Source organism: Schistosoma haematobium, chromosome 2 (assembly GCF_000699445.3).
Source record: "Schistosoma haematobium chromosome 2, whole genome shotgun sequence".
In the NCBI taxonomy this organism is placed as follows: Eukaryota; Metazoa; Platyhelminthes; class Trematoda; order Strigeidida; family Schistosomatidae; genus Schistosoma; species Schistosoma haematobium.
In genome coordinates, this window is record NC_067197.1 from 36,044,722 (window position 1) to 36,058,190 (window position 13,469).

A 13,469-nucleotide genomic window follows, 5' to 3' on the forward strand; every position below is an offset into this window, starting at 1 on the left:
AAATATTCTTGATGAAATGTGAATATTAAACTTGCACATTACGAGCATTGATATTTAACACTTAGTATCTATTACACAATGACAAGATTAAGATCCTGAAAATACCTCGATAACACCTGACATTTGCGCGAAAACATTGAACCTTAGTTTTCATCCTTCTTAAGGGCTTTGAAGTAAATAATCAAACGAATAAACTTTAATACCAATCAGTGTACCATCCAAACAATTTGGGATTGTGCTTCTGATCAATTAACAAAATATTATTTGCGATTGTGTATTTGATTATGAACGGCTTAAATTACTTCGATCAGCAAAACTATATATCCATAGTTTTCTCGAGTTTATTAGTCAGATGCTTTGTTTATGTATTTTTCTTAAACATGCATTAAATATCTAATGTTTTTAACATATGTGACAGCCTAATCACTTTCTGACATGTTAGTCTTCTGAATTATCGTAAAAAAATCATGTATATTTTGTGTTCAGTTAGTAGAAATCCTCTTATTAACCAAGCTTTAGAGATCACCTCCTTTCTAAAATCAATTTTAATAAAGAAATATTATTATGTTAAAATGTCAATTATTTGCGTAACGACAAGTAAAGATTCAATTTAAAGAGACTAATTAATATACAATGCAAATAGTAAATTGATTCTTCGACTTGATTCAATGACAAACGTTACGGTACACAGGAAATATGGGGAACTTTTTTGAAATTTTTGTTTTAAATAGTTCTAAAGTTTTGTAGAGATGTTGTAAAGAATATTTTAGGATTTTGTAACATTTTTTTTTGTTCACTGTAAGTGTTATCGATTGAGTAAATTCCGAAGTCATATCAATAAACATGTGATTACATAACATAGAATAGTTAATTCTTTGTTAGAAATGTTTATAAATCATCAAAGCAGCTATTTAAGGTTATTTAAAACATAAATTAGCATAGAGATGAAAAAGGTATCACGTGAAAAAACACCCTAACAAACATTATTGCCTTCATAATACCTTGAAAATTATTTGGTTTTATGAATGAATGAGTATTCAATAACTTACTTTCGTTGATAGTTACTTTCTAGAAAGATTTTTTTACCTGAATCTGATTTACAAAATCGAAACATTTATGTACTTTTCCCTGTGTTAGTTATTACTATTTGGTCTGATTAATATGGCCCCCAAATGCCCTTGTACGGCCGAGAGTGGGGAGAGTCCGCTCTCCCTCTCGAAATGCTCTCACATGGCCACGCGTATATAGCCTCTGTCAGGGAAGTCCTACTCACTGCCTTCTCGTGGCGCGGGTGTTGTTTACGAAAATGAGAGGACGAAAAGCGAATGTCCAGCGCTTTAACCGAATTCCATACCAATGGTGCACATGGGCTCCAGTATCCTGCGGGAACAAATAGCGTATGAACCAATTGTTGGTCACCGGCTTCCATGGAACTGAACTTCCTTGCGATGCTCCTCTGCCTTGTGGATCAGACCTCCAGGTCGGAAGGCTCGGGGTCTGGCCCCCTAAGAAAACCACCTGCTTCGGTTTGGGCACCCGGTCAGTAACGCAGCCCTCACACATATCGAATGAGATTTGTGTGGCGCATATGTAGTTGGTGCCTCATTGTACCAATGTTTATGTGTTAAAATAAGTAATGATTAATATGAGTTTTTGAAACTAATTTTTTTCAAAGCATGTTTTTATATATTCATGTTCACGTAAAATTAAGTTTTTGTTTGTGGGTTGAGGTCTCTGATTGACGAAGTTGAGATGCATTTTCAACACAAGCCAAACATTGATGTTGGTTGTTTGTTTGTCCATTAATTTGAATGCTTGAATCATAGTAACTGCTCATCAGGTGCCTGGCGGTTGCACTTGTCGAGACAATAATGTCTGTTAGACATGGGTTTCCTAAAGTATGTTTAGAAAACTAGTGGGAACGTTTCTCTAACAAACAATCCACTAATTTCAGTCCGTTTCGGAGAAGTGATGATTACCAAACATTCCTCAACTAAAGTAAAGTGTGACAAGACTTTTTTATCATCGTGGTTATGACTATAATCAAATACCTCTTTATCTCCTGCTTAATGTTATTAATATTCTTATGTTATCTTGGTTTTAGTTTTAATTACGTCCAATAATTGTGGAATCATTTATTATTTTCTTTACGCTTATGTAATTTGTTTTCCTTGTTATTTATAACCAGTAGTAACCACAACATCATCTCTGCTCTAGATTATTGCTTTTCAGCTTATAAATTACGTGTCAATCTTAACTATCTTTAATTACATAACTTGTGTCCTATTCTTCTCATAAAATTATTTTGTTTCATTTTGGATCAACAATTTCAAATGTATCAACTCAAGTTTACCAAACGTTTGTTTATTGTCATTTTGTTTTGTTTGTAATTGTAAGTTGTTTACAGCTGTGGAATTGTATGAATCCATCTTCTTCAACTATTGTTTTCATTATTCGGATTTTATGGTGTTTGTTTTATTTTCAACTTGAAATTGATCATATACCTTTTGTTTTTTTATACAGAGTCAAGCAAATTTAAAAAATCCTGAAACTAATTATTCGAAATTACCGTCAACTACAGATCGGACTAATGAATCGAACGACCAGATTCTCAATAGATTGACTTATTACTTACATAATTTTAAATCTCGTTTACGAGAATATGAAAAACTATTTGAACAGGATTATGGACGTAAGCCAACTAATTCAGATAAATATTCTAATCCAAAGGTTAGATTTTATTCACTTTTGTGTACTTTACATTAAATTATTGTCATTTAGGAGCTGTGAGAATTTTTGAATTTATCGAGTCACGAACCAATCCACGTTAAAACATCATTAAAAACCTGAAAGCATCGAATGGCCGTTTCGTTCCAGTATATCCTCAACCGTTAAGGGTTCTCGCGTGTGACCAAAGGCCCTGTGTTTGATTCCCATGTGAGGGTTCATGGATGCTCACTCACGAGGAGCCTGATACTAGGATGAAACGGCCGTCCATTGCTCGTAGGTTTTCAACGGTGGTTCATGATTTCAGTGATAGTAATATTATATATATCTGTGAGTAAAAATACGGGATTCAGGAAGTTCGCCGAGTAATTTGTCTTATATTGTAATGTAGCAAAACATGGCGAATTATGTGACACGAAAAGCTAGAATAAGAATATGAAGTGATAGATTTCACTTTAAAACCTATCTTTCGAAATATGTACTTTTTCTTAGTACATATCTTGTTATTTGTGTAGAATGTAAATGAAACAATCTGTTTCAAACCAATAAATCGAATCAATCAAGATGTCTTCAGTATTTGAATAGTAGTGTCCAGTACACCAAGAATCATATCTCTTACTTTATGGTGACAAAAAGTGCGAACAATATTTAGAAGACAACGACTAATTTTAAATATATGTATCAGCCAAAAATCATTGAAATTGAAGTCGTGCGTCAACACCTCACACATTATTTTTTTTTAATGACGGCTTATATTTCAAAGCCGTTTTATTTTCATATGCTTTGTACTCTCTTTTTGTCCCTCAATTCATGTAGTATATTTGGTCATACATTTGTGTTGTAGCTTTTTACAATTTGTGTATGGACTATGAAACTATCTGGGGATGTAAAGCTGAAACGATTTTTTTCTTTGGGATTCGTTAATAAAATGGTCGTCTACTTTTGGACCCCTATTCTTGAATCTGCTTTGTTTGCAATCTTACCTGCTGTTTTAATTTAAACCATAAACTCGCATTCAGATGTTTTATCTTATTGATAATATCCTGGAAAAATAACCGTGAATCATAGAGCTATTATACTTTGTACAGTTGGTTTTATTGAAGATTTTGAAAAAAAGATGAGAGAATTCACTTTATTTCTGAAATCGCAACGGAAGGCATTTTAAGCAGTCATACATTATTTTTACGTTGTAGTGTAACATAAATATCTTGGTGCATGTGATAACGTTTGAAGCTTCCGTTTAACTCTAATAATCATCTGTCATTTGGTACTTTTACTGAACAGTAATATTAATTCATCCAAACAGTCATCAAATAATCGGCATTTTATAGAGATGGAGGCTATTCAGTTTATGTGATAAGTCATGGATATCATTTCCTGATATAAATACCATAAAAATTATTTCCACTGAAATTCAGTTTATCGTCAATTTATCTTGATAAAAGCTTAATTTAGTGTGAAAATGTCTCAAAGTTAGATTAGTGATTTTGTAGCATATTTGATTCCTTAATTTTCTGGTTACAGATTGCTGAATTATTACGTCAATTGTCTGAAGTACAAGAAAGGATTAGACAAATCAAATTATCAGGTAAAAGTTCTGATGGTATCATTTCTCCAGCCAATAATCAGAACGGATATTCTTCAGAATACAATACATATGAAGATTATTCAATTAAAATTCAAAAAAACATAACTAACTCTATTCACAATGGAAATATGAATGAGAAAATAATATCATCTGCTTTTTTAATAAATCAATCATCAGGGAAACAGTCTTTTCCTAATATGGATAACGAAGTAAATGATTGTACTAGGGGTAAGATTTTTTATCTGTGAATTATGATGAATTTCTGTGTTATGTAAGAATTTATATAAAATGTTCGGAAACGAAGGCTATTTCAGCGAATAGTTATTCTCATTAACTTTTTATTCAGGTTTTATAGTTACGAATCTGCATATTATCATGAAATAAATCATATAACAAGAGCTACGAAACAATATTGACCATTGTTTCTAATCACTTGACTAGCAAATTTTTATCTTGGAACTGTTTAGTAGACAACAGAAAAAAATCCATGAAGTCATTTCATTTCACATTACTACGTTTCACATCATCGTTATATTATCACGATGTATTATTTATATTTACAACAGTTTTTTTTAAGACATTCCTTTTTATTATCATCATCATAGAACTTCGATCATCAAACAATTCATTTCCTTCTAAACCATCGATCGTACCCAATAATAAAGTCGAAAATGTATCTAGACAGTCGGATCTTAATAGACCAACTATAGAAAGTACATTTTTACTGCTTTCAAAACGATTAACTGAAAAACGTATGATTGCAAATCGTCCCGAGGATCTTCATTTAATGACTCCAAAACAGGTAGTTTATTTTGTAGTTTTGTTCGATTCAAGTTGTATACTTTTATAATTTACAATGACATTTGTCGAAACATAATTCCACATTACTTTTTTGCGCTCCACCAGTTTTCTCTGAAATAAAGTTTTGTGATTTATCTAATCCCTTTATTTAGGCTAATCTTACATATTGGGATAATTTTAAAGCATATGTATATGTACTACTTAAAATAGTAGTTAGCTTATGAATTAAAAAAAAAATTTTAGTCAAGTTCACTACATGACTAACTCAGAATATGATATACAACCAACGGCACTCGGATGTACAGAACCCCCACAGTCTTAAATCTGAAGACAGAAGAAGCAGGAGGAGTGATTTTTCGATAAGAATAAAAAATGTACAGAAAATCATGAGTATTTATAGATATCAACGTTACCTATAACATCATTATAATTCACCCAATCTGCAAGGAGGCAAGTTAGACCACCGTTCAATCATAGTGTGCCACGTTGATACCCAAGAAAACTCCATCAGGTTCTGGTTGTGTGGAAACTCTTCAGCTCTTTTAGGGCCTCTGGAGGCTCCGTTGTGCTTCTTGGAAGCCGTCCCAACAGAAACTAAGACTTAGAAATTAATTAACTTAATTTTAATACTGCTTTTTCTTTTGCTGAAGGTTTAACACAACGATTATGTCATCATATTTTAAATTTTCAATTTGAAGTCAACAATAACAGAAATTTGAACAGGATAACATGAATTCATCTTAGATTGTAAGGTTCTAATCAACTGCTTACAATTTTTAATATTGAAAAATCAAAATTATTCGCATAGGTTAAAATTACATACATAAATGAATTTTAGTTGGAAATTGTTAAAACGAAATCTGAATAAAAATCAGAGAAAAATAGTATAAATACATATCATGGATGAAAGTACATTCTGGATCAGTGATAGTAAAAAGAAACCGATGGACTAGAAACAAGTGATCTCATAGTTAATTAACGCCATTTGTATATAAGAATTAGATGGGTTAATATTAGTTAGTTTAAAGTAAACTTATAGAACTAGAAATAAATTGTAAGGAGGAGGATGCAACGACATCTGAGATAAATCCGCCTTTCTGTGGCAGGTCCCCGTAAATTTATACTTTTGTTTGAGTTATGGTACATGTTGTTCACACGGGCTCCAAGATCCTAAGGAAACAAATAGCGCATGAACCTATTGTTGGTCACCGGCTACCATGGGACTTCATCTCCTTACGTTGCTCCACTGCCTTATGAATTAAACCTTCACGTCTAAGGCTCGGGGTGTGACCCCCCCAAGAAAACCACTTTCTTCGGTCTGGGCACATAAGCAGTATTTCACTCCATTCCATATCTATTTGGTGCCTCCTTGTATCAATTTTTGTGTTTAAATAATATAAAATAAATAATGGGTAGGAATTATCTCTTGAACATCTTTCAACGTTCATTAATCCTTTTCCAGTTTGCCAGTGGTGCATATCATTTCTATCCTAGAAAACAATGTTTTAATTAATGAATTGATAAACTACTTGGATTTCTAGTTTACAATATAACATATAGAATCATAAAAATAATTATTCTCAACCTGTAGATAGTTATAAATAGTTTTTTTTCTATTAATCAACCCACAATAACAAACCAATCCATACTGTTAATCTTATTTTACTGCTAACGTTTTTCATTAAAAGTATTTACTTCCAATTACAATTGTTTGTGACGTGATACCTAAGCCTTGAACCAAAGATTAGTTACCTTTTAAGTTGATAAATAAGAGGTCTTATATTATTACATAATTCTTTGTCAAATTTACAACACTGAGTTTATGCATTGAATCATAGAAAAGAATTAGCATATTTTTAAGGGATAAATGATCAATTCTATTAAATATAAAATGTTATACGTTATTGTTGACAATCATGAAACTTCTAAATTGATCAGGTTTCAATTAATTAAGCAACATTTATAATGTTAGTGAACATTGACTTGCAATTTTATGAATTCTAGTAGCCAGCTTAGTGTTCTACGAAATTTTACGGTTTTATTATCATCTTGTTGTTCATATGAAGCTAATCAATCAATAAAAAGTCGATCGTTTCCTTTTTTTTTCCACACATTGTTTGTTAACTTTTTTCTATAGATTGCAGCAGAAAAGCTGGCCTTACAAAAAGCCTTATTATATTTTGAAAATCTGCATGGACGACCAAAAGAACATCAGGATCGTATAACAATGAGACCATTATATGATAGATATCGTAGTGTCAAACGTTTATTAAATTGTTTACAATCTGATAATAATTTGAATATTGCTGAACACATAGAAGAAACTAGTGATACAGAACTTCAATCATCTGTTCCATCGATTGATGATCAAATGAGACGGCGATCAATACTATCACCAAATTTAGTGCCACTAATCAATGATAGTAATATACAAACAAAATCTATTCATTCTACTGGTACAACTAGCAATAGTATCGCTTCATTTAAGTCAGTTAATCCTGTGTCTTATTCCAGTTTGCGATCTATCAACAGATTATATAATCCAGTCTCATCTATACCTGATAACAACCTACCTGTTCCATCTATGATGTCGTTGTCCACTTCAGCATCATTCAACCTGCCTATATATTCTTCGATTACTTCAGCCCAATCTACTCTTGGTAATAATAATGATCATGTTAATGATAGATTGGATTTGGCTCGAAAACAACCTACTGTTACATCAATTCCATCAACAATAAGATATAACATTAATCCTAACTCTACAAGGTTGTTCAGTCCAAATGAACGACCAACATATATTGATGAGAACCTGAATAAAAATAATTTTGCTTTTAATAAACAATCTTACAATTTGGATTCAAATGTTGATCTGAAGTACAATGAAATAGATTGTGATACAAAAAGTACCAGTGATAGAAATAGTAGAGTACCGTGTGTTAAAAATAATGAATGGTGTAAGTATATCTACGGTGTGTTTTTCATCTGATTTTACCTACTCTGTTTTGATGTGGATGTTTTTTCGCCACGTACCCGTATTATTCATCGACTGGATTTACCATACTGTAAAAATGAAAACAAAAATTTATAAGTTGATTTAAGCTAGACCACTCTGGAAAACCTGGAAGCACTGGACGTCCGTTTCATCCTAGTATGAGACTACTGAGGAGTTTTGGTGGAGTTTTGTTCTCTGAGCTGGATGGTTTGAACGATGAAAGCTCCACGATCAAACCATCCAGCTCAGAGAACAAAACTCCACCAAAATCACCCACCTGAGCTACAAATCTTCTCCACTACTGAGGAGTCCATTGTTTTCAGGGTGGTCTATCTAAAATAAAATTTTGAATCGAACCATCAAATTACTACAATTTCCACAAACCTCATTCTGACAAAAATTTATCATTGAAGTCTTGTGTTAAGAATAAGTTGCTAGTAGAAATCTAACTTGGATTGTTGGTAGCTAAATCATTCTTTTTATTAACGTAATCATTTTATTGAAGGTTTGGAGAAAATAGACTGCAATGAGTTATGTATCAAACCAATTATTCAATGCTAAACATGACCTTTCAAAGTAAAACTGTTGTCGTCATGGGTGACTGTCAAATACATTTATGCAAATTGAACTACTTAATTAATTATGAAGTAGTGTATATTTAGGAAGTCAATTAGGCACTCGCTCTGATCAGTATGTTCTTACCCTTGAGTGAATCAGATTTTTCTTTGTATTTTTCTCGTCACTTTAGTTGGGACAATCGGTTTGAGTAAAAGAAATCAAGATAATACCATTCACAACTATCATGTAAATACTTTTAACTGTCATTCTCACTTCGTTAATGAAAATAACCAACATCCTGTAGAAAATGCGTTATCTACATCAACACATACATCGACTAGATTGTTTGATTCAGTGACATGCTCAAATAGAATTAGAAGTGAATTCTCCTCGCCTATTCGTCAAGAAAATTTCATCGGTGCCAGAGCACCATACTTTTCGCCTCCGCCATTATCGTCTTCATTTTTCAATCCGAAAACTATTCAAGCCAATATTTCGAATGAAGTTCAGTTAGGTACTAATCCTACTGCTCTTATGAAAAATCGCCGTCGATTTCTTGACACCTCAGAAAATGCTATAAATACTGTGTCATTCAATGAAAAATGCACGGAGTGAGTTTATAACCGTCAAATTTAAAAAAATCTGTAAATGTCTTTACAATAACACAATTCGTTAATTACTGGCAGTCCTCAACGTTTAAACCATCTACTTTTCTAATAGTTTGTTTGTTCTTTTCTTTAACGATTCGGTTGCAGTCAAATGAATAGCATTTAGTATTTTCACGGATTTATATTGTGTATCATCTAATAGCATATCGATACATACTTGTTTACACTGTTTGTACTTGGTCGGCAATAACATGTACTTTCATATCTGTTCATATTGTTTTTAAGCATAATTGTTTCCATTTCTATAGCATGCCACTGGGATTATCTATAATTTTTCACAGCAAATCTGGAACCTCTTTCAGTCAACTTATAACCCTGTAGTTTGTCGGTAGGGGTATGTTGGCTTGATCAGCTGTTATACCGTTTTAATATATATATATATATATATATATATATATATATATATATATATATATATATATATATATATATATATATTCTTTTAAATATTATGGCTATTAGTTACTTGTTAGTTAACTAATCAACGATCCTTCTCTCTTTCCTGTCATGAAACTAAAGGTTGGCTAAAATCATGTGACAATGAGGATTAACAATGTTTCTAAGCATTATTCTGCGAACTAAAACGCTCTAGATTATAAAATTTCATGATAGAAGTCCAGTATTCTCATATAAGCAGTACAAGTCATACATCTATCCAATCAATACCTTTTCACTTATTTCTAGGTTTTCAATAAAACCTAATTTAAATTTTATCAGAAATCTGAATTTTTGTTAGCAAAGACTGTGTCGTACATTTTTTTTAATCACTTCTATTTTTATTTGTCATCAATTATCATTGCAGCTCGTCAAAAGCTATTTCATCATCAGACTTTTCAAGTTGGTCTACCGCTGACTTGAAGACAGCATTACGTACTTTGCGTGAATCAAAACGCCAATTACAAAAGACCTTGAAAGATTTTGAACACGAATTTGCCCAAACTACTGGTAAGTTGAGCTATCTTTAACACTGTATGTTATTGTCGTTTTGTTTTTCATAAATTAATAATCCCAAAATTAATTCTGATTGACTTAATGAATGTACGGATTGATTCAGTATATCTTCTGATGCATTACCTATATTTTTTTAGATTTACATGAATGTTTATTAGATATTTAAGTAACAATTACAGTTTTTCTATTATACGAAATTCTCATACTGATTTTTTAAATTTATGGGATGAATCATCCTCAGTTAATAATCTTTGTCAGGTGTGGTATATTTGTTGTTGAGAGACCTTCAGTTACCAGCTCTCCTACAGAGGATCGTTTTGAATCAAAATATTCTAAACAGTTATTTTTCTAATATTTATGCCTACTAAGTTTCCTATCAATCAATAGCTTTCACTAACAATCCTATTCAATGTTTACTGTAGTCCAAATGATGCAAACTTCATGTTCCACTGAAAACTTTCTATCCTTATGTAAAGTTTTACACATGTATAGCTCTAATGTGTAGATAATAAGTTTCAATCAATTAAAAACACATTAAAATGGTATTCTTAAGATTCTTGCCAAATGATTCCACTCAAGTAAATGTTCTTAACTGAACATTCACCGATATCAAGTGGGCAGAATCTTAAATATAGCAACTTAATCAGTTCGTAATTTGAGATAAAATCAATTAAAAAATCTCTTAATTTAAGATACATTTCAAAACGTACAATTATGATTGATAGATTCATTTACTAAATGATGTGAAGCCATTTACATCCCTGTCAACATATCCATTTTTCGTCTTACTGTTTTACAACGATTAATTCGTAAGTCTTCCTCTCGTTGCTTTCACTTCACTTGATTTCCGTATTTTCTAAAATATAGTTCTACACTGCTATTTACTTATTATTCTCACCATGATTTGTTATGAACGTCTCTTTTTTTCGTTTTTTCCCTATGAGGCCATATGTTAAAATATGTATCTATGCTGTGTTATTTGAGTATGGTTGTAATCTTAGTTTCTGATGCCATTCATATGATGAAACAGCATATCAACCTAATGTATAAGCTTCCTCAATATCCGTTATCTTTAACATTCTGCGCTTTCAAAATTCTATTAAATTTTATGACAATGTTGATCTGTGAGTGGGTCATAATGTTAATAGTTTTATATAAATTTTAATTATGCAATGTGTATATCTAGCTATCCTTTTTTGGTTTAACAGTAAATTCGACTAAATCCTGGTAATATGCTCAATATTCATTAGAGTATATATATAGGGATTTTTTGTATGTATTCTTAATACTTATTTTCTTTCATTTGTAAAGGTCAAAAGGTAGAACGAGAGGATCGATTATGTATGCGTTCAGAATACTATGAATACAAAGCGTTAAAAACACGTCTTTTCCAACTAGAAACTGAACTGAAAGGTCGATGTGCTTAAAATAATGCCTATTTTATTCTATTATGTTTTTAATCATATTTAAAGGTTGTCTATATGTTAGAGTAATAAGATGATTGAACTTTTTAATACATTGAAATGGTGGGAGTTGGAGAGAGAGAGAGAGAGAGAGAGAGAGAGAAATGGTTTGAAAATGAAACTTGTGCTTTATTCCTTTTTTCAACACAAATGAATGAATGAATTTTTATTGGGATAATTTATATTTATAAACATATTCATCATTTATTTCTGCCAATCATTAAATCTTTCATTATTGTACATAAATTCTTCGAATGTCGTTTATGTATTTTGATTTGAGACTGCAAAGATTCTTTTTACAGTACAGATATTTGTTTCCAACGTTTTTACCGTGTTTTTTTTTCTAAAACAAAATTCATTGTATACACATAAGTTAAGTACTCAATTCAGTTAATGTAATTTGAAGTGTATTTTTATTAGTACATAAAAAATGAGACTTTAATAAATGGTAGGGTGATTGGAAGATTTTATGGCCAAAAAAATAGTCAAACTGATCATTTTTTTAATATATCTAGACAATTTCTTTTTTTAAACATGTAACATTTCGTATTATTGATCTTAGACATTGTATTGTTTGAAAAATCTGTTTACATACTACTTAATCACTTGATTAGTAGTCCATTTTGGCATGTATAATTTTTATACTATCATTTTAATTTTAATCTGTTTCAATAATAGAAATTAAGGAATTTCTGTTCAACTTTATCCTTATTTGCTTTATTAGTATTTCTGATTCATTGTATTTTGTATACTACATTCTTTATTCCGGATATTTATTGGTACCTTTTCATTATTATAACCATAAGAAGTCTTTATTCTTGTAAGGTAGATCATATCATTTTGTATAGTTATAGTATAGTATAGTATATAATTTTCATATTTTGATGATACTTTATTTTTATGCCACTGTCATGGACGACATAGTGCTTATGTTTACATGAAAAGTGTAATTTATTTTTATGTAGAAAAACAGGATGATTTTGAACTCAGTCAGTCAACAGTACACTATTCGTATATGTGTTGGTGTATGAGTTTTATTTAACCCATGTATAGAAATGCTATATATATATATATATATATATATAAATGTATATTTAGCATTGTATATTACACTTTATTTCTAGAAAATATATTTAATACTAAATAAATATTTATTTACTAATTATGATTTACTTAATTCTTCAAAGTTTTTTTAGTAGTACAAACATATTTTCTTAAATGACTTGATACAAACTTTATATTAGATACTAATAGATGAAGTTTCATTGTGAATTTATATATTGAAAACAAGTTTCTTTAGTAAGTATTTCTATTCGTCACTTTCTGATTTACCATGATGATTTAACGGTACTTGTTCTTTTCAGTATATATACACCGAATTGAATTAATCATCGAGGTTGTTCTTGTAAACAAAATGAAGTTATCGTCAACAGAGTATGCATAAACATATTAATGTATTCTATTGCTTGTTTAAGTCCAAAATTCATGCTAATCTATTGTATAAGAATAATGAGCACAAATTAAGCACAGTGAATTACAGTTAATTCGTCTTTGCTTCTAATAAATATACGGATTTACCTAGTTTGTAAATCCTAATTGGATACTAGTAACTTCGCAAGTATGTATCCTCAGCATTGTTTTGCTAGTAGTAATATTCGATCTCAATAATTAAATAGTTTTACTTATTCTGTTATATATTTGTCATACTTTATAGATAA

The 13,469-nt window shown here is 30.8% G+C and overlaps 1 protein-coding gene across 1 annotated transcript in view; it reads left to right on the forward strand.

Moving 5' to 3' along the window:
* FAM13B overlaps window positions 1-12,913 on the forward strand; it is a 53,510-nt gene extending 40,597 nt beyond the window's left edge. Inside the window, exons 7-13 of the mRNA XM_051215068.1 lie at window positions 2,524-2,730; window positions 4,252-4,543; window positions 4,921-5,117; window positions 7,254-8,073; window positions 8,860-9,280; window positions 10,140-10,282; window positions 11,600-12,913. Coding sequence (XP_051068252.1) covers window positions 2,524-2,730; window positions 4,252-4,543; window positions 4,921-5,117; window positions 7,254-8,073; window positions 8,860-9,280; window positions 10,140-10,282; window positions 11,600-11,715 — 2,196 coding nt within the window. The 3' untranslated portion in view covers window positions 11,716-12,913. The remainder of the gene's footprint in view (window positions 1-2,523; window positions 2,731-4,251; window positions 4,544-4,920; window positions 5,118-7,253; window positions 8,074-8,859; window positions 9,281-10,139; window positions 10,283-11,599) is intronic.
* Window positions 12,914-13,469: the final 556 nt, after the last annotated feature.